The 26,493-nt window shown below is 41.7% G+C and overlaps 3 protein-coding genes across 3 annotated transcripts; 2 read left to right on the forward strand and 1 right to left on the reverse strand.

Annotated features, from left to right (window-relative positions):
- Positions 1 to 521: 521 nt before the first annotated feature.
- Positions 522 to 3,936, forward strand: LOC139479743 (cell death abnormality protein 1-like). Its single transcript, XM_071262602.1, has 4 exons — positions 522 to 567; positions 1,114 to 2,148; positions 3,029 to 3,113; positions 3,417 to 3,936. Exons 1-4 carry the CDS (start codon positions 522 to 524, stop codon positions 3,934 to 3,936), a joined length of 1,686 nt encoding a protein of 561 aa, XP_071118703.1.
- A 2,711-nt stretch (positions 3,937 to 6,647) lies between these two features.
- LOC139479568 (proprotein convertase subtilisin/kexin type 5-like) lies at positions 6,648 to 16,344 on the forward strand. Its single transcript, XM_071262403.1, has 5 exons — positions 6,648 to 6,718; positions 12,858 to 12,922; positions 13,295 to 14,155; positions 15,032 to 15,131; positions 15,711 to 16,344. Exons 1-5 carry the CDS (start codon positions 6,648 to 6,650, stop codon positions 16,342 to 16,344), a joined length of 1,731 nt encoding a protein of 576 aa, XP_071118504.1.
- Positions 16,345 to 17,900: 1,556 nt separating this feature from the next.
- On the reverse strand, positions 17,901 to 19,421 carry LOC139479569 (uncharacterized). The gene is made up of 2 exons (XM_071262404.1): positions 19,406 to 19,421; positions 17,901 to 18,883 (listed from the first exon to the last, which is right to left on the reverse strand). The coding sequence occupies exons 1-2, from the start codon at positions 19,419 to 19,421 to the stop codon at positions 17,901 to 17,903; spliced, it is 999 nt and encodes a 332-aa protein (XP_071118505.1).
- Between the last annotated feature and the right edge of the window lie 7,072 nt (positions 19,422 to 26,493).

Below are 26,493 nucleotides of genomic sequence, written 5' to 3' on the forward strand. Positions count from 1 at the left end.
GAAATGTTTTCCCTGTGTTAACTGGAGTAAAGAAACCACTATTAATGCATTAAAACAACTATAGTATATATCTATCACATAATGTAACTGTAGACCCGATATATGGCTATGAAGTTGTTCAAGGGCCAAATAACATATTTTTCTTTCAATTGGTATATTAACCCTCCACACACAACATGAAATTCTCCATAGGAACATACATGGGGTGTGGGAAGTGGGAAGTGGGAATGATCTGACTCATGGCTGTGATCAACAGTTACTCAAATGTTGTTCAACCATTAAGGGGCGGTCGGGTAGCCTAGTGGTTAAAGCGTTCGCTCGTCACGCCGAAGACCCGGGTTCGATTCCCAACATGGGTACAATGTGTGAAGCCCATTGCTGGTGTTCCCCGCCGTTATATTTTTGAATATTGCTAAAAGCTGCGTTAAACCATACTCACTCACTCACTGTTAAACCGTTTAACCGTTAAATCGCAAAAGCACCCTCTCTATATTTTTTCAGGGCTCTTCCACGCTTCAACCATGGTTACTATCGTGGTGATTATCCTACTGTGTGCTACATCAGCAGGTTCGTATACATGTTTTTCAAGTCCTTGCTATCGATCATTTAAGATCGCATTGCATTCTCTGTCACCATCGGTTCGACTGTGCGTACGTGTATCATCATTATCTCACACCCATGTTGTTTGGTTTAATAGTTTTTTTAACATGTAAATGTTTTCCTGACGCAAACATACTGTGTATTTGGCACAGAAAAATATAAACAATTGTGATGATTGGTGAGATATAGCCAACGGTTCCATCTGATTTGACAGACAGACAGACAAACTTATTCGGTACTTCAGGCCACCGGCCCATAATACAATGGAAATATACTGTATATATATTTGCATCTGATTTAAGATCTAGGGAATCATCATTACTCTCGGGCGTCAAAGCGTAATACGAGCCCTGCTTTCAAATGGTAATGGCTGATGAAGACATTTTAAAATAGATGGTTAGTTCTTTCGATCAAAATGCTTTCAGTCGTAATAAGAAAAACCAAATGTCTTTCAGACTTATTCTCTTTCAACAGTATCTGACATTTTGTTAACAACCATCCAATTGTTCACAGCTTTCGCAGTCAGTATTCCTTGTAGCAACTGTGACGGTAACAGCGTGACCTGTGTTGACGGTGTGTGTCTTCCTCGCTGTGTCAATGTGACGTCATCTGGAGAGTGTCTCCAGTGTCGGGACTCCAGGTTCTATGGTAAACAGTGTGAACAGGACTGTCCAGACACCTGTCTCAACTCTCGCTGTCAGATGGACAACACCCGTGTTGTGTGTACAGAGGGATGTGTGGCCGGCAAGAAGGGAGATAACTGTGGTGTGAACTGTCCTACAGCCTGTACACAGTGTGAACGTTATGATGATGGTTGTACAGGACCGTGTCAGAATCCCCGGTATTACGGTCCACACTGTAGAACACCTTGTTCCTCCAGCTGTACAGATGGATGTAATAGGACCACGGGGGAGTGTGGCAGCTGTGAGCCAGGTTACAGAGGGGACAAGTGTGATATTACCTGTCCCCCCAACTGTAGAGATGGATGTGACAAAGACACGGGGGAGTGTGATAGCTGTGAGCAAGGTTACACAGGGAAATACTGTAACAGCTGTGTGAAAGATTTCTGCCGTGGTGGATGTGATGAACATGGAGATAATTGTAACAGCACATCCTGTAAAACGACATGTCGTGCAAACTGTAAGGTTGATGACTTCACACACAACCAGTGCACTGGACCTTGTATCAACGAAAATTATTATGGAAAGATATGCACGACGCCATGTCCAGATAACTGTGACACGTGTGAGAAAGACTCAGCCAAGTGCTTCAGATGTGGACCAGGTCTGAGAGGGGACTTGTGTAACGAGTCATGTCCATCTAACTGTATAGCCTGTGATCGCTCTGATGGTACATGTATGGGAGCTTGCAGAGATGATAACTATCATGGCGCAAACTGTTCGACTCCATGCCCCGTCAGCTGTGAAGGATGTGACAAGGAGACTGGGCGGTGTATGACCTGTGGCAAGGGCTTCAGCAGGACCTACTGTGATGAGATGTGTTCTCCGTGTACAGGGGACGCTTGTCAGAGATTGCCCTGCAAAACACGTGAGTTGTTATCTATCATTACAACGCAAACATTATCATAACAAACTGTTATGAAACGCGTGTGTCATAACACTCACAAGGAAGTTGATTGATTGATATGCGACCTTTGACCTTTTTGGTACTACTTTTGATTGGGCGTCAGTAATTGATATTTAAAGGAAAGAGAAGTTTTTAATAAATATCCAACTTAGTTAATAACGATAACACCTATCAGTGTTCTTTATCTGATATGCTTGTGGAAAATGTAACACTAATACTAGGCTACCGTACTTTTTTCTTTTTTTTTTGGGGGGGGGGGGGGGGGGGGGGGAGGCGGTTGGGTAGCCCAGTGGTTAAAGCATTCGTTCATCACGCTGAAGACCCGCCTTCGATTCCCGACATGGGTACAATGTGTGAAGCCCATTTCAGGTGTCCCCCGCCGTGATATTGCTGGGATATTGCTAAAAGCGGCGTAAAACCGTACTCACTCACTACTTTGTATGAGTTCATTTGAATAGATCAGCAGATGTGAGGAGATTATTAAGATGAAAGGTGCCTGTAACTTTAGTTACTGTAACTTACTGATGCTGATTGGAAATTATTTGATCAATTTTCTATCTAGTGGTGTTTTAGTTGGCCTTGTTTGATTACGTATTAAACTCTAAACATGTATGCGGCCTCCTTTGTGGTGTAATGACTAGAGCGGAAGGTAGGTGGTTCGATCCCCTGGTCGCGTCATTCCAAAGACGTTAAATTTTGGTGCATCTTTTTACCCCAGCCTGCTCGGAGTACAATGTTGTTGCTAGATACGTGAAATAGTCTTGTACGCGACTTTAAGCCCACTTCACATCACCTCACCTCATATGCACGGTGGTTAACCGAACTGCCCTTTCCCTTGCAGGTTCGTCTGATCACAGTGTAGTCATTTCCATTGGATCAGTAGCAGGTGTCCTCTGCTGTGCTGTGCTTATTCTCATATTCAAGAGGTAGGTATTAGTTTTAGAAAAAAGACATATTGTGTATGAAACTGTCATCTGGTCATCTTCACCAGAACTATTTTATCATTTTGTCAACAATAAGCCATTGCTGATCCAAAGAAGAGGACCATAATTTGAGGAGTTGATTGAATGGTATAATTGCCTCTTATTACTATGTGAAGCTCAGCTTATGCATCGTTAACGTCGGCGTCATGTGAGGCACAGCAAGCCACCACAAAGGTTGCTGTAGACCTATTCTACCACGGATCCTCACGGGTAACCTGCATCCTAATAATGTACTTTTAATTTCAGACATATAACTCAACCACAATGTACTGATCGCTCCAGCAGGAACTGCAGCGACACAGTGGGACACAGGTACTGGGAGATAGATGTCAACCTGGTAGCCGAGCAGTCTGAACAAACTGAACAGTCGGCTCCTGCAGTACCCCTGACAGAAAGGCCCCGGGAAAGGCTTGCCGACAGGAACCCATCCGGTTGTCAACTGACAGATGAATCGCCGTCTCAAACCCATTGGCCAAAGCAAGCAGGAGACATATTTGCAGGGAGCGAACCCCAACTTGTAGATTCAACACCAGGATGTGGTGTTGAAAAAGAGTCTTTGTTGACATTATTGTGTGCGTCAGGCCTTGCTGAGGCTGATAGTGATTCCCGGCGTCAGTCAGTCCATAGTGAAGGTGACATTGGTATTAATATTTCCGGTGAAATCCAAAGAATGACCGAAAGAACCGATTCGATCATTTTCCTTGAAGAAAATTGTGATTTATCAAGCGTGAGTGTCCGATATTTGACCACGAATAACACTCATTGAGACAATGCTCAAGGTGGCATGTGGCAGGTGGTATTAACGAAGATTGGGATTATGAATGACCTTCTTTTCCCAATTTCCTCATACCGAGTTTATACTGTTGACATTAAAACAAATTCTACCATGAATTTGGAATTTACTCGATTCTGATTGGTCAATCAGAGGCTATTAAATCACAATAAACCCCCTCTGATTGAAACAGCTGGTTTGACGGCCGCATCACCGCGGAAGCTAATATTCATAGAATAGTACTATTTTCAGTCAGTGTCGGTAGGCATATTTAAATAACTATATCTACAATTACAGGTTACAAAATGCACAGATGCCGTTACTACAATATTCAAAGGATGTGTGGCAATACATTTCGTGCAGAAAAACACGACAGAAATCAACAAAGGGAATGTATTTATGTTTTGGAGACAACAGAGGGCTTGAAATTTTGGCGCTTTTCTATAAACGACTGTGACGTCATATGTTTTGCGTCACAATGAGAGATATGACGTCATAATGGTGACACGAGATGTAGAGCAAAAGCCTTGGGATGGCCACCTCATGGTAGCTTACCAAGTTGCCGTGCTTATATGCCTGTCATATGTTCGAGTGAAGTATTACGGAGTAAACAAACTGCTTGAGTATATACAGAACCATATTTTGTTCGGTGATTCCGTAATTCAGATCGATAACCCACTCAAAACATTGAACTCAACCCATGCCGCTTCACTCAGTATATTTTCTAACACCAAAGAGTTCGCGTTTTATTTAGTCATGGTAGAATGGAGATAAACATGCTGTGTTTTCAATGTAGAGCTAGGTTACCTGTAGATTTAACCGCGCTAAATTTAACATTTGAAACCTCACGCTGCGCGTTCGGTTCCAAATTCAATTTAGCGGGGTTAAATCTACAGGTAACCTAGCTCTACATTGAAAACACAGTATGTTTATCTCCTAATTCATGTGCAAAATAATGTGTTATTCAAGATAATATATGATGCCAATATATTTCTTCGGTCGGTAGAATTTCATATATATGTTATTCATTTAACACTGGGTTGGATATATATTTCATAATGTAGATGCTTGTTGCTATCAAAATGATGAACTTACCTCTTTTATTCATATATGACTTGACTTATTTCAATTATACTTTAACTTAAAAGCTATCAACTTGAATATCATACAGATGTTCTGTTATTTAAAATGGTTAAACTTTCAACTTACTAGTGACTATTTTGAATTTCCTATTGTACATTACTCTATCAAAACACGTACATGTATATATTGTTTGTTTTGTTTTGTTTTCGATCTCACAAATGTATCTCTCTTTCTTTCTCTCTCTCTCTCTCGCTCTCTCGTTCTCTCTCTCGTTTCACTTTGTGGAGGTTTCGTGTCAGCTTGATCGACTGTAATGGACTTAACCCAAATAATATCATTTTTGTGTTGATAGTATCAAAGGATATTATTCGTATGAATCATTGAAATACATTTTCCTTCTATTGCGGAATCTGCGCCAGTTGCAGGTTACCACCAGATAAATCACCAAATTACTTTTTGGCACACAGTTCACGACACATTGGGTCGATTTCAATTTATCACATTCAGTAGCAAACCGCATCCTTTGTGAGCTTATGTACTTTGTTCACAAGTATAAGAAGTGTGCACAAAAGAGTTTCTGTGTGAAGATACTGTTCCTGTCTCTGCTCTTCACTTCCAAAATGTTTGAATGCTGCTGATGCAGTTTTCACTTTATTCACTCACTTACGTATTTACCTGTCAACTGAAAAACACAGTTGATAAACTGCTAGTATGGGAATATGAAACAGAATCTTGAACCGGTGGCTGATGTACATGTGTACCCATCATAACTTTTAAAGTGACAGTCTTCGAAATGGAAGGTAATGTTATTCAAATTCGATACAATTTGTCTTTACCCACATTCTCTTTTTTAACATCTGGTTACAAATGCATCAATGTTGATGGATGAATACACAGTCTTTGAAAGGCATTTGGAAGTGTACACGAAAGAACAACAAAAGTAAAAAGATAACAAAAGGTGGAAACTAAAGAAGGGAAGCCAACAGATAATTGGCGCTGATAGGCGATTAGCAATAGACAGTGGAAGCCAACATCCCATAGTAAAGAAGTTGACATCTTGTATTCTCTTCCTTACATTGAAATGTAAAGTAAAACTATCTTGACATGAAAGCCTGGTTATCAGGTTTCAAATGTTGTGTGCAAATGTTTCCTTTTGTTTAAGCATGAATTTTCATTTTATTCACATTCTGCACGAAAGTAAACTGAATATTTGTTTTGATATAAAGCGTTTTTATTATGTTGATTTTGTTTTCTCCCATATTACTAATTAATCACGCCAATACTAACTAATGTCAATAAACAAAACAAAACATCGTATACATGTTCCTTGTTTATTTTGTTTTTGTACGTGGAGGTGGGGAGTGGGGACAAAGGTTCATCACGATAAAGTTTGGGTGGGATAATTGTTTTCTAAGTATTCCTGAAGCGGATGTCGCAAAATTCAACTCATGGAGATACAAGTATACGCATCTTTATTGCAACACTTTTAGCAATGTGGTGGATAAATATCTACGTCATTTAAACATAGGTGTGTTTAAATCTGACCTGAAAACGAGCTACGTATTAATGGATTATTGGACAGCTGGAAGATGATTTCCGGTTGCATTCTCTGACCTCAGACGATGACCGTTGACCATACAGCGTACAATGTTGTGGCCCAGGTGGCGCATGGACGACAGGGGGTAAAATCACAGTAGGGTGATGTACATACCTTAATGCATGGAAGATCTTAACCCAAGGAAATAAAATGGACAAAACCCTCTCTATATTCATAAAAAAACTCTGTTAGGTTTCCGATGTCATGAACATGTGTTTATGAATCACTATCAAATAGTGATGACACCAGGTGTTCGCGAGAAGGTGAGTCTGCCCTGCCCTACCGGTGGCACCCATCAGAAACACATGCAAAGAATGCTGAAGTGCATGAACAATTTCAACCTTTTTGATGTAATAGAAATTGCCAGGAGCTCTGTTGGGCACATATAAAAACATTGTTATAAATATCAACTTTAGGCAAGTACTTGGTAAAATTAAATCTGAAATTGAAGAGGTTGTATGGATAGAACATCTACCAGATTTGATCATTAAACATGTAAAAAACTGTATTATGTAATTGTTAGCTAATAATTGTCAATCTATCTATTATTTTTCCTCTACGAAGGGTAATAGATAATCGCCAATTAAGCACTAGTAATTAATACGCACATATCTACGCCCGCCCAAACGCAGACAACCCAGTTCACACATATACTCTTTGAAATTAGAAATGTATATTTTATCCTATTTAATGAAAAGTAGCAATGTCGTCATCAGATCTTCAGGCTTCATATTGGTGGGGTGGTGGGGTAGCCTCGTGGTTAAATGGTTCGCTAGTCACGCCGAAGATCGGGGTTCAATTCCCCACATGGGTACAATGCGTGAAGCCCATTTGTGGTGTCCATCGCCGTGATATTGCTGGAATGTTGCTAAACTCACTCACTCACTCCCTCATAGTATGATATGGTCGTACATCCACATGTATCTTTCTTGATAAAGAAACCAAATGTTATTGTTATTGATTCTTTTCCCGTATTGTACGGACAGGACGAAATAGAGTTATATAGATATTGTGTGATTAAAATGACAATATAATATTTTACTAAATACCTGCGATTTAATATCAGTGATAAGAAATGTCATGCTCATACACACGTCTTCTCTGGTAAGTGTGAGAACATATTTGAATGAAACAAACACCAGGGGATACATAGAACATAACTATGTAATAGGGAAAGCATTCTCCATACTACTTTATTCACATTAATTATTTTTTATGAAATCGACTTCAAGATATCCTTTAAAAAAATAGAAATAAGTTCGATTTACATCTCTAAATGTCTTATTTGAATTTTATTAATTTAGTGTTCACAGATCAAGATACACATTTTTACTCTCGAAAATCGACTTATATCACACATAGCCATGATGTATCAGACCCGTGAAGTTCCGGGGTAGAACAGGTCTTCACCAACCCATGCTTGTCGTAAAAGGCAACTATGCTTGTCTTAAAAGGCGACTAACGGGATCGGGTGGTCAGGCTCGCTGACTTGGTTGATGCATGTCATCGTATCCCAATTGCGTGGATCGATGCTCATGATGTTAATCACAGGATTGTCTGGTCAATACTCGATTATTTACAGACCGATGTCATATAGCTGGAATATTGCTACGTGTGGCGTTAAACAACAAACAACAAAATGATGTATCATTACTGTGAGTACGAACATTCTTCAAATTCATTCTCCGTTACTACTGTCCGTAATACCAGGTACACCTCGCGGCATATGTTAATGCTAAATGTTTACGTTATGCAAACTGTACATGTATGAATGGCGGGTGCTACCGGTAGGGCAGGCCATGCTTACACTTTTCGTGAACACCTGGTGTCATCACTGATTTGCAGTGATCAATTCATATGAGTTACGTCCAATTGAATCCCTGGTGTGGAGGGGTTACATTCCACATCTATCAATGCAAAATGGGAAACGATGACAGCGCAGCAACCAATCGGGCCTGACCACCCATCCCGCTAATCGCCTCTTACGACAAGAATGGGTAGCTGAAGGCCAATTCTAACCCGGATCTTTACTGGGGTCATAAACGTTGAGCACTTTCATGGAACCTAATAAATGTAACACGTTTCCTTCAAGACACTGGGGAATACATCATGCACGTTCTGTGAGGAAATTTGTATTGCATGTTTTAAGTAATATACTTCATCTGGTACAAGATCTTGCCTGTGATTATAGGTATTCTGGCAGAATAATTTACCTCAAGAATCATTATATGTTAGGCTTCGGTTGCCATTCTTTAATTTCAGTATCTATTTCCTTAACTCCATATGAGTTAACGTTACCTTACAGTTATGAGTACGTGTGGTAGAATGAAGTTACTTTCCGGTTACATGTCCAGGGATCGATCGTTGAGCGTGTAGCCAACGATGTGACCTAGATGACGAGGTGGGGGAAATAGAATCTATCTGCACACATATGGACGTAACATTAACATCATTGTCTGGCCGGCGTAAGGTAATACATTCACTACGACTTTGATATTCCTTGCTTTGAAAATATTTCTCATATAGTGTGTGGGTATATGTTATTCTTTATGTGCATGTGTGTTATATCTTCCTCCTCATGTTATGTGCATGTGTGTTATATCTTCCTCCAATGTTTTGTTGTAATTTCATTCTGTTCTTCGAGACTGTTAGGTCCTCCATAAAGGCCAAACGAGGATCACACAAATTGTAAGCTGAGGACCGCCTGCCATACGTATTGTTACATGAGGACCCCCGTCATACATACTGTTACATGAGGACCCCCGTCACACGTAGTGTTAGCTGAGGACCGCCTGCCATACATATTGTTAGCTGGGCACCGCCTGCCACACATACTGTTAGCTGAGGACCACCTGCCACACATATTGTTAGCTGAGGACCGCCTTGCACACATACTGTTAGCTGAGGACCCCCGTCACACATATTGTTACCTGAGGACCCCCGTCACACATATTGTTAGCTGAGGACCGCCTGCCACACATACTGTTAGCTGAGGACCGCCTGCCACACATACTGTTAGCTGAGGACCGCCTGCCATACATATTGTTAGCTGAGGACCCCCGTAACACATGTTTTTAGCTGAGGACCGCCTGTCATACATATTGTCAGATGAGGATCCCCTGCCATACATATTGTTAGCTGAGGACCTCCGTCACACATGTTTTTAGCTGAGGACCGTCTGTCATACATACTGTTAGCTGAGGACCCCCGTCTCACATCTTGTTAGCTGAGGACCCCAGTCACACATGTTTTTAGCTGAGGACCGCCTGTCATACATATTGTTAGCTGAGGACCTCCTGCCATACATATTGTTACATGAGGACCCTCGTCTCACATATTGTAAGCTGAGGACCCCCTGCCCTATATAGTGTTAGCTGAGGACCCCCGTCAAATATTGTTACCTGAAGACCGCCTGCCATACATATTGTTAGCTGAGGACATCCTGCCATCCCTATTGTTACCTGAGGACCGCCTGCCATACATGTTGTTAGCTGAGGACCGCCTGCCTTATATATTGTTAGCTGAGGACCCCCGTCTCACACATTGTTAGCTGAGGACCCCCGTCTCATATATTGTTAGCTGAGGACATCCTGCCGCCCATATTGTTACCTGAGGACCGCCTGCCTTATATATTGTTAGCTGAGGACCCCCGTCTCACATATTGTTAGCTGAGGACCGCCGTCACATATTGTTAGCTGAGGACCGCCTGCCACACATATTGTTAGCTGAGGACCCTCGTCACACATATTGTTAGCTGAGGACCCCCGTCACATATTGTTACCTGAGGACCGCCTGCCTTACATATTGTTAGCTGAGGACCCCCGTCTCACATATTGTTAGCTGGGGACCGCTGTCACATATTGTTAGCTGAGCACCGCCTGCAACACATATTCTTAGCTGAGGACCCCTGCCATACATATTGTTAGCTGAGGACCCCTGCCATACATATTCTTAGCTGAGGACCCCTGCCATACATATTGTTAGCTGAGGACCCCCGACACACAAATTGTTAGCTGAGGACCCCCGTCACACATATTCTTAGCTGAGGACCGCCTGCCACACATATTGTAAGTTGAGGACCCCTGTCATACATATTGTTACCTGAGGACCCCCGTCTCACATATTGTTAGGTGAGGACCACCCTCACATATTGTTAGCTGAGGACCGCCTGCCATGCTGAGGACCGCCTGCCATACATATTGTTAGCTGAGGACCGCCTGCCACACATATTGTTAGCTGAGGACCCCCTGCCATACATATTGTTACCTGAGGACCCCTGCCATACATATTGTTAGCTGAGGACCACATGCCATACATATTGTTAGCTGAGGACCGCCTTGCACACAAATTGTTAGCTGAGGACCCCCGTCTCACATATTGTTACCTGAGGACCCCCGTCTCACATATTGTTAGCTGAGGACCACCGTCACATATTGTTAGCTGAGGACCCCCTGCCATACATGTTGTTAGCTGAGGACTCCCGTCACCCAAATTGTTAGCTGAGGACCCCCGTCTCACATATTGTTACATGAGGATCCCCTGCCATATATGTATTGTTAGCTGAGGACCCCAGACACCCAAATTGTTAGCTGAGGACCCCCGTCTCACATATTGTTACATGAGGATCCCCTGCCATATATGTATTGTTAGCTGAGGACCGCCTGCCACACATATTGTTAGCTGAGGACCGCCTGCCATACATATTGTTAGCTGAGGACCGCCTGCTACACATATTGTCAGCCGAGGTCCTCCGTATAGCTACCAATGAGTCTATAGTACGATTCTGAGTATATCATAAGCTCGCGTTTATGAAGAGTAATCAGAGGAGATCATCCTACCCTATCGATGGTACTCGTCACAAACACGTGCAAAGGCAGGTCAAGGTTTCGTCTGAACAAGAACGGAAATATATGGTCAAAAGTCAAAATAGAGAATTTGCATCGGACATCATATTTGTCACTGATGCATCGAATTTAGAAACATGTTCCATATGTCCACCATAAAACCTTTGAAAGCTTTTCTTAGGCCTAGAAAGATTTAAAGTATTTCGGAAAAGTCGTGTGACGGTCTTTGAAATCTTCGCAGAAAGAGTATGCTCGATTGTACCTCAATGGTTGTGAAATGTCGACTCCAAACGCTGGAGTTGCTGGAATATTGCCATACATAAAGAGAAAGTTAACTGTGGGAAAGTTGAAGTCATTCCTCTTGTTATACAGTCTTGTGGATAGTTTGTCATCACCCACTCTTTATGAAAGAAATGAATCGGTTTCACTGGTCACCTTTATAACTAGTTCAGGTGGATAAATCAGTGGAAGTGACTTGGCTGTTAGACGATACTGAACAAAATGATATCATCATTACACCCGAAGCTTGTGTTATACTTCTTGGGACCGCCTCCGTGGCCTAGTGGTAGAGCGTCCGCCCGGAGAGCGGAAGGTCCGGGGTTCGATCCCCGGCCGCGTCAAAAGATGGTACTTGTTGTTACCCTGTCTGGCGCTCGGCATTAAGGGGCTGAAACAAGGACTGGTCGGCTCGGAGTCAGTATCCTGTGTCTGAGTGGGGTATTCATATTAAATTAAACTGCGGCATGGTATCTCAGTGGGTCAGCTCTATAAATCGGCATCAGTCCGGACTAGTACAAGCAGCCACACACACACACACACGTGCATACACGTCGCTATATAACTGCAATAATCTTGGACGCGACGTTAAACCCCCTTTCACCTCATCTATTTCTTGGCTATACTCCCGTGGTTTGAGCTGACTGAAGCAAACACTCACACAATTACCAACGCACACACTCAAACCCATAAACATGCACATACAGTCTAGGAATATCTTTGTTCAACAAAACAAGGTAATTGATTTTTACATGTGTCCTGCTCAGAGACAATTTCCTTGCAATGTTTAAAAACGTGAAATGTGTAAGGTCAGCAGTGATGTTAATCAATGTGTTCTTTCATATAAACCTTCAAGAGAGTAAACCAATCAAGGAAGTTATATATTATATGATATTCAAGTCATAATTAAATTCTGTATTCGTGTTATGGCATTGGGCATGGACAGACCCTTTGTGTATCGTAACTCAGATAAGAGACTATAGGTATGTGATAAGAAAAATATATAATGTTATAAGTGAATGAATGGAATAGCATTGTCACTTCTTCACACTGTTGATTGCAGATACATCATTGCCATGGAATACGATAAAACACTAACAATGATTTATTTGCAGTGGAATCTCAAATGAAATGATGTTGTCTCTCGTGGTGATTCTCCTTTCGCTTTGGACGTCAACAGGTAACTATCGCTAAACCTCTCTCTGTGCCCTGACATTGGGATCCCAGTTTAGAATAGGTCTCCATCAACCCATGCTTGTCGTACGAGGCAACGAGATAGATGGATAGTCAGGCTCTGTGGATGATTGCGGTTATCGTACCCCGTCCTCGTGCTTCCCTGCTCATAATATCAATCACTGGTTTGTCTTATCCAGACTCGTTTAATTTCAACCCGTTGTTTATAGTTGGAATATTGCCAAATATTGTGACGTCAACAAAAACCAAACACTTAAACATACACATATGTGTTGTAGCTGTGTCAGTTTAATTGTGTTCATTTTCCGTCAGGTGTATGTCTACCTGCATGTCTATACTTTCTCTCTATCATCCCCAGCTTCTGACACAAGTAAAGACTGCCCAGAAACCTGTCTCAACTCTCACTGTCACACGAACAACTCCCGTGTTGTATGTACAGACGGATGTGTGGCTGGTAAAAGGGGAGATGACTGTAAGATTGAGTGTTTAGCAGCCTGTATCCAGTGTGAACGTTATACTGTTGGTTGTGTAGGATCGTGTCGGAATCCACGTTTTTTCGGCCCCAACTGTAGCATACAATGTGCCATGAACTGTATGGGTGGGTGTAATAAAACCAATGGACAATGTAATGGCTGCAAGGCAAGCTACAGAGGAAGATATTGCAATCATACATGCCCTGCCAACTGTGAACGCTGCGAGCAATATGGCGAAGACTGCATACAATGTACAGAACCTTACTGTAGGGGTTTGTGTGATGAGAATATGACAAATTGTGATAGCACATCGTGCAAAAAGACCTGCCTCCCAAACTGCAGGAGCCTTGACATCAGTAGTTTTAAGTGTGCTGGCCCCTGCATAAATCAGAACTATCGTGGGGGGATGTGTAGCACCCCATGCTCACCTGAGTGTGACCAGTGTCACAAACAAACGGGCGAGTGTATACAGTGTATACCACGGATATGGGGAACGTTTTGTAATGAATCCTGCCCACCAAAGTGTAAATTATGTGATCGATATTCGAGTACATGCATTGGTTCTTGCATGGATTCTAATTTTCATGGAGTGAATTGTGACACCCCATGCCCTGTTAACTGCCATGGATGTCACAGAGAGACAGGCCTGTGTATCCAGTGTGCCAACAACTTCAGCAGGACGTACTGCGACGAGATATGCTCGCCGTGTGAGGGAGAAACATGCAACACCTCACCTTGTCAAGAACGTAAGTCATGGAAAAAATTCCTTTTGAAAGGCCCGAAGACGAAATTGATCGTACAAAGTTGTAAATGTAACTTGTTCGTTATTTGTTCCGTATAAAGTGAGGCATTATTAATAATCCGAAATCTCATTCGGCTGGAGGTATAGCTTGAAGATATCAATTCAATGGTATTGCAGCGCAATGCTTTGAAGACCATTGTGACATCATCGTTACCACGACGTCACAGTCAAATGACATCGCTATTTCTCATCACTGAAGGTGGTTAGCTGTTACACTTAAGACACTGAATGCAGTTGACAGGCTAAGAAAAAGTTGGAAGAATGATTTGTGATGATAGATTAGAATCTCACCCTCGTGGTCTTTTGATATCAAACATATCAACGGCCGTCCTTCAAATTTAGAACTCTTATCGACTTGTGTTGATATTGTGATATCAAAAGACACTAAGTGACATGCTCTTTGTACCAATGAAGCTATGGAAAGAGGTATTCCATAAAAAACAACATGTTGTGCCTTAATGATTTAATATGCAGCACATGGACCTGTGAAGATCCGAGTTAGAATTGGTCTTCAGCAACCAATGCATGTCGTAAGAGGCGACTAACGGGATCGGGTGGTCAGGCTCACTGACTTGGTTGATGCATGACATCGTATCCCAATTGAGTGGATCGATGCTCATGATGTCAATCACTGGAAAGTCTGGTCCAGACTCGATCATTGTACAGACATATAGCTGAAATATTGCTGAGTGCGGCGTTAAGCAACAAATAAACAAACAAAACGAAATTGTACATCACATGAGCACTGTATATGCAATTACAGCCTAAGAATTTGCTTTAACACACTAGATTGAATAATGACCTGGTGGTGTATTTTCAGGAAAAGCTAACCACACCTTGGTTATTGTCGTCGGAACAATAGCTGGAGTTTCCACATTGCTGTTACTGATATTAGGGATCTGGGCGCATAGGAGAAGTAGGTATGTAATGCACATAAATTGTGTACTGAGCATAACTTTATTCTACATTTAAGCGGTTTTCAATTTAAAGCACGATTAAATGTTTTAGGCTCTTGACACAGCACTTGGGTTTATGTAACACGATAACACAATCAGGCTAACAATGTGTGTATGTGATTGCTTCACCCGTCAGTACACAGCGCACTTTGTATTAAGCCGAAGATAGCACATATAACAGGAAATGATTAACGCGGACTGAAACTATGTGACTCAGTTGTAATGAGCATTATGTCAGTGATCCATTCATAAATTGTCACTTTTTTGCCTTTTATAACCAATGGAATCTGTATCGTCAGATAATCGAGACTGTTTTTTGTCTGGCGTTGACGAGAGTTTTATATTTTATTTTTACATATAAAATGTTAACAATTGCTTTTAAACTTCAGTTTGGATTTTCCCTAACCTTTGAGAAATAGGTCACCGGTCCACTTTGTACTGCCATGAAAACAAAACTCACAATCATTAGGTATACTTTCCATATATAGCTGGGAGAAGTATCTGTATAGGCACATTATGAACAATTTAATTTTGCTGTTGTAGACTGATGCGTGTCTACTCATCAAACACCGGAGGTGGAAGATGGGACAGCAATGGTTCCAGGCAATCACGCAACAGTGACTACCAATCGCATAAGTACTCGGAAATATACGACAAGGATATGGACTCTGATTCGTGCATACCTAGACCTCCTCCAGCTAGGTTATCTATACAGCCTCCCCCTCCTCCCCGAAAACAGGACCCCACACAGAAGTTACCAAGAAGACAGTCCTGGTCACTCGGACAAGGAGCGTCAAGGGACAGCCAGACATCGTATGAGTCGATCATGCTCAAAACCTTACACATTGACCCTCTCATGGCAAAAGGGACAGAATCAGAATCATTGGTTACATCAGAGCAGCCAGGCGTTTATGACATTGCATCCCCGCCAATGAAAGGAATTGCCAGAGCACCATCTATGCCTCTTTTAATGACTACTTCTGGAAATGCTGCTGCTGAAGTTTCCAGTCGTCAACATATGCAGCATGTCTGTGACATACATGATATGCCTGTATCTTCACGCATCCAGCAGCTTACTACAAAGACCAGTTCAATCTTATTCATAGAACAAAATAATGACTTGACAAATGTCACTGTGAAATACCTTACCCCAGATAAAACTGTCTACGGAAAATGACAATCATCACCCTCAGTTGTAATGTAGTAAACTATATTCAAGTGAGTTTTGTCGCTTATATTGTAAATATTTTATGTGCTGTTACTTATGCCTGAATTGAATAAACATTTGCTGACGAAACATGTTGTTACGCTTGTATACAATGTAGAACACTGGGGCATATCTTATAGATATGTGCTGCGGCATTATGTCAATGATATTGTTGTGAAAGCCTAGTGATAGGGAAAGGTGCTTACCTTACAGCGTAAGCTTGATGAAGGGGAGATCGAGATCGTGTTAGCTTCTGTGGGTTCTGTCCGTTCAGTCTGCTGTCTTGTCTCAATCTGTCGATTGTCACCTGTCAGATTTGGCGGGTAAGTTGATCACGTGCCTCGATCACACCCGGAAACATACGAGCAGCATCGGGTGGCCAATCCGATGTAACCCAATGTACGAGTGTGGAAGCACCAATCACTACATTCCTCCCTCTTTTCTGGACCTGCCCCCTCTTGTGGTATCAGGGGGATGGGGAGGATCTAACAGGTGACCTCACCAAAACATGAGAAAATCCCTGCAGGGTTGGGCAGCAGTTTTGTGCTATCAACCGAGACAGTTCGCGTAACTCATGGTTAAGATTAGTTAATAAGAAAATCCCCAACCAGATTGTTTGGTGGCAACCGAGTTGGTTCACTTAACTTAAATAGACGACGAAGCTGCTATGGAATCTAGACCAGATCGGTGGACTGAGTTCCAGTCCTGACCAAGTCAGATTAAGGAAACCCATTCATACAGGGTGAATAATCCTACCCTGTAAAGTTGCCTGGCATTAACAAAGGCACACAATGGTTACACTTCCACCAGTTTGGTAAGTCCTTGGCATCAGAAGATCATTATTTGTTAGGCGTGGCTCTATCATGAAAACTGAGAGTTACTTGGATACTGGACATTTAAATTGCTGTACCGTGTTAGGCTGAATGAGGGTTTTCTTCAAAACCGAGATTCTTGAAACTTGCGGTACCTCTTGAGAACGTCATAGAGTCATTTCAATGGTATCCGATCCAATCTGTAGTAACTGTTGAGTCAAGTCAAGATGTGCCCCTTGCGGAACTAAAAAGTCCAGTCCCAGAAGAACATCATCTTGGATTGGGCCCACTACTACAGGAATCGAATAGGTTTTAGACCCTAGTTGTAACTGGAGTGGATTCGTTACAAAGAGGACATATGTAAGTCCCTGAGGCAGTTCTCAACTTGATGTCCTGCTTCTTCTCAGGCTTCTGTGAGGGTTTATCGTAAGAAGTGTCCGAAATAATGGTAACCTCAGCCGCCGTATCCACCACTGCAGTTGTGTGCTGGTCTTGGATTTGGACTGGTACCAGAAACATGGATCCACTTTTTAATTGCCTAACTGATTTCTGGAATTGACAGATTGTCGTCATCAAAGTTACTGGTTGACCCGAGAGCTGTAGGCTGAGTGTGGGCCGTTGGAGAGGATGGGTGATGTCCAGTGGGTGGCTACAATGGAGGGGGTGGTGACAAAGGAAGTTTAGGGGGGTGGCCTTCTTCAGTTTGGATCGAGGTTAGGCCTCTGTGCTCGATCCGGAAGTGTTTAAAGCCTCCTTTGGGTCTTGTCTGGCTTTGCTTTCCCTCCCCTGCTTTTCATGAGCACTGAACGTGACTTTCTTCTCTCCATATCCACCTTCATTGTAATTGTTTGGACAATCCCTTCGGAAATGACCTGTTTTCCCACACTTGAAGCACTCCCCCGATCTAGTTGGTGATGATGAGGGGCTTCTAAATCGTCGACTCACGATAGCCATCAGCTTTTTGATATCTTCTGACATCTCCTCAACCCGAGCTTCCAGGCGGGTCAAACGTTCCACCACACTTGACCTTACAGGTTGTGGTGGAGTTTGCCGCTTATCCTGTGAAGGGGTATAATTTGAACGAGGTGTCATTTGGGCAACCATGTATTCTTCCTCAGACTCATTGGCCAAGTGCGATTGCCTAACATCCCGTCGAATGACTGGTCTCCCATAGACTGCCTGGGTATTCTGGAAGTACTTTTGGACTGAGTCCATATCTGCTTCCAGTGTTCTAAGTCCCAGGTTTGAAACATAGTGGGCAGCTTCTTTGTTTGCGCATCCTTGGCAGAATCTCCACACCACTTGTTGTTCCACAAAGTCCTCTGGTAGATCTGTAAAGGCAGCCATCGCTACTTGGAGTACACGCTCCGCCCATTCTTCCAATGACTCGTCTGAGCCCTGACGAAGATTCGGAAACTGCAGTTGGGCAGTCTCAGCTGGAGACTGTTTCCCAAACCGCCTTTCGAGTTTCTTTACCATTCCTTGGAAGGAGATGAATTCATCTCTCTCTAACAATAAGGCGAAGAAGTCGGCTGCTTTCCCTGTAAAGCAGTAACACAGCTGGTCAAGTTTCTCCTCCTCATTCCAGGCCTGAGATCGGGCGAAGCGTTGAAATTTCATGTAGAAGGAGGACCATCTTGCACTACCATCATAGGATAACATCCGTGGTAGTGGAGCTGTTGGTTTTTCAACACATCCTGTTCACAGCGCCATTGTTGTGAAAGCCTAGTGATAGGGAAAGGTGCTTACCTTACAGCGTAAGCTTGATGAAGGGGAGATCGAGATCGTGTTAGCTTCTGTGGGTTCTGTCCGTTCAGTCTGCAGTCTTGTCTCAATCTGTCGATTGTCACCTGTCAGATTTGGCGGGTAAGTTGATCACGTGCCTCGATCACACCCGGAAACATACGAGCAGCATCGGGTGGCCAATCCGATGTAACCCAATGTACGAGTGTGGAAGCACCAATCACTACAATATGCAGAACTTGCCGTGTTGTCTTAAGGAAAGTGTCTTCTGTGCAATTGAAGCAATGTATCTTTTGAAGAAGTACTCTTCTCACTATCAACACAAACTAGCTAATCGTTTCTGATGCGTATCTGATAATAACGCATCAATGGATGCCGTTCAAATATGCAGACGGAATATTTGAATCCGACACTTGAAATAAACGCGTCAGTAAAGCCTCAGGTAGAATACTTGGTTTGCATACAGTTGCAAATACCTGTCCTGTTTGACATGTGGGGTATTGGGGTAACCTAGTGGTTATAGCGTTCGCTCGTCACGCCGAAGGCCCGGGTTCGATTCCCCACATCTGCTATCTGCGTTATAAGTGACATATTACCTTTCTTGAGTCAAGCCGGTATGAGAAACATGTACCTGCTTGACCCCGAATCTAAACAGTATAATCATGAACTAACAGTACAGAAACAATTTGTTTATCTGTTCATATGCTAAACCATTGCTCCACATGTACGTCCGCCCACGTGTCCCTTGGCAAAGTGACAGCAGTAGCTGTTCCTGGGCTGATCTATAATGTAAACACGACTTTGCTCGTTGGATTGAGGAATGGGATAGTCGTTTACGACCTGTGCTAAATAATGATCTTCTGAAACAATACTCAGGACAACGGATGGACAATGAATGACATAGTGTAGTAATACTGCTGACACTGCAGAATGAAATTGTCATTCGTGGTAAAAACAAACCGCACAGAAGGCGTGGGCATTCTAAATACATGCAACCAGACTGCAGCTTACTGATATTTTCGATTAACAATCTAAGTATTGCGGACTGTCATTGAACTAATATCACAATTTCAGAAATATGTTAGCATGTGCCCCTGGTTATTTGATCGACTTTATACATTATAAAGTTAATAATGCGATGTGAATTTTTGTGGACAATGTCATCTTTTGGAAGAAATCGGTCTGGGTTATAATGTTTCGGTATTAGTCATGTCAATAGCGACCGTTTCCGTGTAAAATAAATGTGTTATTCAGCAGTAATACTGAAACTTATACATGAAACACAGGCCCAAACCTTTAACATTGTAGTTTAAATGGAGAATGAGTAAGTGTGATCTATTCTGAGTCAACTACAAAAGAAGTGTTTGGACAGAGACTTCAACACTGCGCCTTACTGTGTTGCAAAACGAATATATTTTTCTTAAGGTTTTTCTTTACTTCTCAGCAGCAAAATCTGTACACTTCTACGCAGCAAACGTAATTTAAAATTAACATTCCGTTTTAATTAGTTTCAACAAAATCAGTAATGGTACTCTCGTGTCACTGGATTTTCTGGTTCATCGATCACTTGATTGTCTGGTTGGTTTACAGACTGACGTCGCATGGCAGGAGTACTGTTGGGCTGCATCAGGCAATAAATACTTACTTTTTCTATGCAAATTGTATGAATGGCGGGTGCTACCGGTAGGGCTCTTCGCGAACGGTTTCATCACTTACTTTCAGTGGTCCGTCAACGCCAAGTGGAATCTGTTTCGGCAGAAAATCTAGGATGGTTATTCTCTTGCATTGACAATTTATATTTACCGCCGCTGTGAACAGTATTTCAGTTATCATGTAATGTAGAAGAGAAGTCGGGCACATCGTTGATATTTATCCTTTTTGCGAAACCGCAGGTATGAGGCTAACAAACCAATCGTCATAATCAGTGGGAATAAAGGACTTGAACCCACTATCAACGGATCCTTGCACGACTATGGGTTGCAACTCTGCAAATCGATTTACATCGCCTGCACCGCAATGCCTCCCGTGCTGTACAGTGCAATGTACCTGGGATTGTGGCTCTTCACTGATTCCGGACCGCCTCCGTGGTCTAGTGGTAGAGCGTCCGCCTGGAGAGCGGAAGCCCCGGGATTCGATCCCCGGCCGCGTCATACCAAAAGGCGTTAAAAGATGGTACTTGTTGTTACCCTGTCTGGCGCTCGGCATTAAGGGGCTAAAACAAGGACTGGTCGGCTCGGAGTCAGTATACTGTGTCTGAGTGGGGTATTCATGTTAAACTGCGGCATGGTATCTCAGTGAGCTAGCAATATAAATTGGCATCAGTCCGGACTAGTACAAGCAGCCACACACACACACACACACACACACACACACACACACACACACACACACACACACACACACACACACACACACGCGGGCATGCACGTCGCTATATAAGTGCAATAATCTTGGACGCGACGTTAAACCCCATTTCACCTCACCAATCTTCACTGATTCCAATTACTTGGCCTGGCGATGTATCAGATTTCTGTATCATGACATCATCACGAAATCCCATTATATATGTCCGTTAATGTTTCTTTGCAGTATTAGTTAATTTTGCTTAATTGGTAAAACAAAATTTCTGATCAAGAAAAATATGGATACCGATATTTCTATTACCGTTATATCGGTAAATTGAGGTTCGTTTGTTCAATGATATGTATCACAATATCATGTTTGTATGCTCGGTATATCGAGTGATTTCAAATAGCTATTTTTATCATGTGTTTAATGTTATACTCTTGACAAATACCTTCGAAATGTTTCCGTAATTGCAAAATGCAAGTTCGCATTCTGGAGTTTTTTTCTGTGGCAGTGGTGTAACACCAAGTCATCACTATTCCCCGGAGCGTGCATCTTTGCGTATTTATTAAATGAGTAAACATTAAGCTGTTCCAGCATCTTGTTCCATTTATGAACTTCAATTCCTACATTGATGTTTCAAATTGCTTCTGAATTCAAAAGATTGAATTATATAATATATTGTGCTACGCATCGCAATACGGCCTAGTGCATTGTAAACTATTGTGATACACTTTAAACATTCAATACCCATCCCTATTGATTACGTATTTCGTCATTAAGTTATGGTCGAAACAGATAAACAAAATGAAAACAAATTAGATTTGTCTGAACTTATGTGTCAGTAATCTAGATGCCTATGGCTGACGTAGGATATTTAGTTTGAAAATGCAAGCTAAATAATTTGAAAGATTTTAATAAGTTTCGTTAAAACCCCACACGCCTCTAACCTCGGCCAAACACATTGAGAACATAACATTCACGTGTGGCATGTCTTTTAAAACGTTTTGCAGTGTACCGACAGGAGTAAATATTTCCCTTACACTATGCGTTGAATAAATATTAGCATGAATCAGAAATAACAACTGTGACTTACACCTTGCTTCCTTGTGTAAGAATACAGTGGCTGACGAACAAACAAACAACACTAAAAATTGTCACTGAATTGAAATATGCAGAATGACTGAGTAAGGATATCTCGGTATCAAATACAACTGTTTTTGCCTGACATCTATTGCTATTCACAACCTCCATTATTTACATCCACGCAATTTATTGTGGACGGGAAGGACGACATAGTGTAAGCAACAGATATACATTCCAAGTTTTATGAAGACATAAAAATACAGCTTATGTTTACTGTTTCCAGAGCCGTAAAACATTAAAAATATAATCCTATAACTGCTCAAAAATACATCTGAACATTTGAGTATGGAATATTGAAAACGGACTACTGTGGTGATATAGAAATATTACACGGAGATTGGGAAAGGTCAAGGTCATGAGAACTTACACTGATCGTTTACTGATCAGGTTTCTCGACAGTATAAACCAACGGATAAAAACCGTTGCGGGTCATTCATGGATATATATGCAAAAACGATCATTTAGGTTTACAAACAAACTATCAGTATCGAGTCAGAATTGACCAACGTTAATCTGAATAAATTACTGGGATAGGTGTTGTCAAAATAACAGTCTAAAATACCGAAAGAGGCGCCACTAAGGTCTTTTATACATAATAAAGCGACAAATTTCTTCTTAAAATGGGGTTTACGTCACGTCCAAGATTATTGCGACTATATAGCGACGTGCATGCACTTGTGTGTGTATGTCTGGGTGTGTGTGTGTGTGTGTGTTCCTGCTTGTACTAGTCCGGACAAATGCCGCTTTTATAGTGCTAGCTCACTGAGATACCATGCCGCGGTTTAACATGAATACCCCACTCAGACACAGTACACTGACTCAGAGCCAGCCCTTGTTTTAGCCCCTTAATACCAAGCGCCTTTCCCTGCTTCTTCAAGAGCCACGGATATGGAGGCGACCATCTTTAATTGTGTGCAAACCAACATTCATAACCTTTGGAGTGAGTGAGTGAGTATGGTTTTACACCACTTTAGCAATATTCCAACAATATCATGGCGGGGGACACCGGAAATAGGCTTCACACATTTTACCAATGTGGGGAATCAAACCCGGGTCTTCGGGGTGAGCGTACACCTTAACCACCGGCTACCTAACCGCCCTCTTAACCTTCGGAAGATAGGCCGATAACAAATAACTTCACAACAGCATTCACCCGGTCGATGACAGCGCCTCTGAATACGCTTTTGTATAGAGACGAATACAAGTATGCTTGGAAGTAACTTATGGGCTATCAGATAGGGAGCGATGATACATCGTAGCGCAACGATATGGCTATGTACGGAGTAGGATATGTTTCTGTGTTTGAAATCGGCCTTACTGTCACAAGGAGTACTGATATGAGTCTCATGACAGTATTCGCTCTTAGCTTTTAACGTTTTGGTCCACGGGAAGTAATAAACCAGGTCGTGTGATTGTTTCATTAACAGATCTTGAAGTTCGGGTGATATTCTACATACATATACCTTTATTTTCCATAGTATTGTCTCTATACAACGCAGCTGTACATTACAACACCATCATATTTCCAGAACACGTGTGATCCGATATATTTAGACTCATATGCTTATAACATTCTTTTGTTACAACATTCAAGGCCTCGGTAAGGCTTTAAAAGGGTTTTATGGTAGACATTTCCAAATTTGACACATCAGTGACAAAAATGACGCCTATCCAATACCCCATTTTGACTTGTACCCTGTGTCCCCGTGGTTTTTTTTCAGGTGAACAATTGACTTGCCCTTGCACGTGTTTGTGATGGTGCAACCGGTGGGACAGGATTAATTCACCTTTTCGCGAACGCCCGGTACTATTTGATAGCGATTCATAAATACATGCTTATGATATAATCGGAATCGTACAATCGACTCTGTTTTATGCAGGGATTTGTATCGGATATGGAAAGGGTTTTGTCGCTGTATTTATTATTATTATTAATTATATATATATATATATATATATATATATATATATATATATATATATATATATATATATATATATATATATAATTGGTATTGGATATTTTTTTACATGCGGTTAATCAAGCTAATAGAAGTTGCGTAGTGTTTTTCTCAAAATTAAAATATTTAAATCATTTACTTATTGTTGACGATTTAGAGTTGTTTTCTACTAAAATGATCCAGTCGTGTCAAAAGTAACATCACAAAACTTAACCCAAAGCTACAGAGTAGAATAATGTTGAATATGATGACGTTAATCTCGTTAATTCTGAATTAAACATTGTCTGACATTCTCCTCTGCATTTATGTAACATTGGTTCACCTTGTAAAGGAAAGATGTGATATGACACATGATCGATATCCCAGTCAGAGAAGCATAGCTGTAGAAAGGGAAGTAACTGTTGTCAACATTGACAATCTGGTCGTCTCGGTAACCTCCCATTAGTTAGACACCAATAAAGTAGACAGCTTAAAATAACCCAATTTATGATTTAGTGAAGAAGATGGTAATGGGATAAATCAGTGAATGAACAACAAAGACCAGGAGTACTGTTGTGGCGCGTCATGCCACCAACAAATACTTTTTTACGCAAATTATGAGTTTCGGGTGCTACAGGAGGAGCAAGACATGCTTACCAGTTTCGCGAACACCTGGTGTCATCAGTGATTTAGTTACAGTGATCCATTCATATAACTTTCACTATTTATTCTTTTTCGTCCAGTGGGATGTTTATGCTGGTGGACTGAACTTCCCGGCTCCTATCATAAGCTCAGTAGCCAGTGTAGCGGCCATAACATTTCCGAGTCCCGTGATGGGATTCGAACCACGGACCTTCTGATCAGACGTCGGACGCCTTGTCCATATGATCAAAGAGGTTAACCCCGTCAGCAAACTGACTAGGTAAGGATGTCATCTATGGGATGACTCCACGCCCTGCTACATACTCCCCCGTCAACAGAAGGAACGTCCCGGGCCGCATTGTAGGGTACTGAGGCTTATTTTGCTCAAATTTAATATCAACATTCTCAGCCCCACGTTGGGCGCCAATGTAGCGGCCATAAAATTTCCGAGTCCCGTGATGGGATTTGAACCACGGACCTTCTGATCAGAAGTCGGACGCCTTGTCCATATGACCAAAGAGGTTAACCCCGTCAGCAAACTGACAAGGTAAGGATGTCATCTGTGGGACGACTCCACGCCCTGCTACACTAGCATTTATCAATTATGCTGAGTTATTCACAAACAAATGTTTGGGCCTTGACACTAAAATTACTGTGTTGCAAAGAACATGTTTGTAAAATGTTTCTCCTCACATGAAAGCGGCAGAATCTCTGCAGACGTGATAGAAAAGTAACATGTCGTTTTTAGTTTCAAACAAAATCAGTCAAAGGACTAACGTGTCACTGAATGGTCAAGAAGCGATTGTGGGCCTTGCACCCGTCGTATGGCGATGTACTGCCGTGCGGCATTCGGCAACAACAAGTAGTCTTACATTTTTATGCCAATCGTGTGATCAGCGGTTGCTATCGATAGAGCAGGACATACTTATCCATGTCGCAAATACCTGGTGTCATTACTTATTTTCACTGATCATATCATATAATTTCATTTTATTGCTCAATGGAATCTGTTTCGCTAGACAACAAGACTTATTATTCTCTTATATAACTTCCTATTGTTATAGTGACTTACACCTTGCTTCCTTGTGTAAGAATACAGTGGCTGACGAACAAACAAACAACACTAAAAATTGTCACTGAATTGAAATATGCAGAATGACTGAGTAAGGATATCTCGGTATCAAATACAACTGTTTTTGCCTGACATCTATTGCTATTCACAACCTCCATTATTTACATCCACGCAATTTATTGTGGACGGGAAGGACGACATAGTGTAAGCAACAGATATACATTCCAAGTTTTATGAAGACATAAAAATACAGCTTATGTTTACTGTTTCCAGAGCCGTAAAACATTAAAAATATAATCCTATAACTGCTCAAAAATACATCTGAACATTTGAGTATGGAATATTGAAAACGGACTACTGTGGTGATATAGAAATATTACACGGAGATTGGGAAAGGTCAAGGTCATGAGAACTTACA

This window comes from Haliotis cracherodii, unplaced genomic scaffold, assembly GCF_022045235.1.
Source record: "Haliotis cracherodii isolate W230 unplaced genomic scaffold, xgHalCrac1.p SCAF_4, whole genome shotgun sequence".
Taxonomy (NCBI): Eukaryota; Metazoa; Mollusca; class Gastropoda; order Lepetellida; family Haliotidae; genus Haliotis; species Haliotis cracherodii.

Bases quoted from the DNA above. Each gene is read 5' to 3' on its own strand.
- LOC139479743 (XM_071262602.1), top strand. From the start codon at position 522: ATGGTTACTATCGTGGTGATTATCCTACTGTGTGCTACATCAGCAG. The intron at 568-1,113 runs GTTCGTATACAT...AATTGTTCACAG, and splicing joins ACTGTGTGCTACATCAGCAG to CTTTCGCAGTCAGTATTCCT. The intron at 3,114-3,416 runs GTAGGTATTAGT...TTTTAATTTCAG, and splicing joins CTTATTCTCATATTCAAGAG to ACATATAACTCAACCACAAT.
- LOC139479568 (XM_071262403.1), top strand. From the start codon at position 6,648: ATGACCGTTGACCATACAGCGTACAATGTTGTGGCCCAGGTGGCGCAT. The intron at 6,719-12,857 runs GTAGGGTGATGT...ATTTATTTGCAG, and splicing joins CGACAGGGGGTAAAATCACA to TGGAATCTCAAATGAAATGA. The intron at 15,132-15,710 runs GTATGTAATGCA...TTGCTGTTGTAG, and splicing joins TGGGCGCATAGGAGAAGTAG to ACTGATGCGTGTCTACTCAT.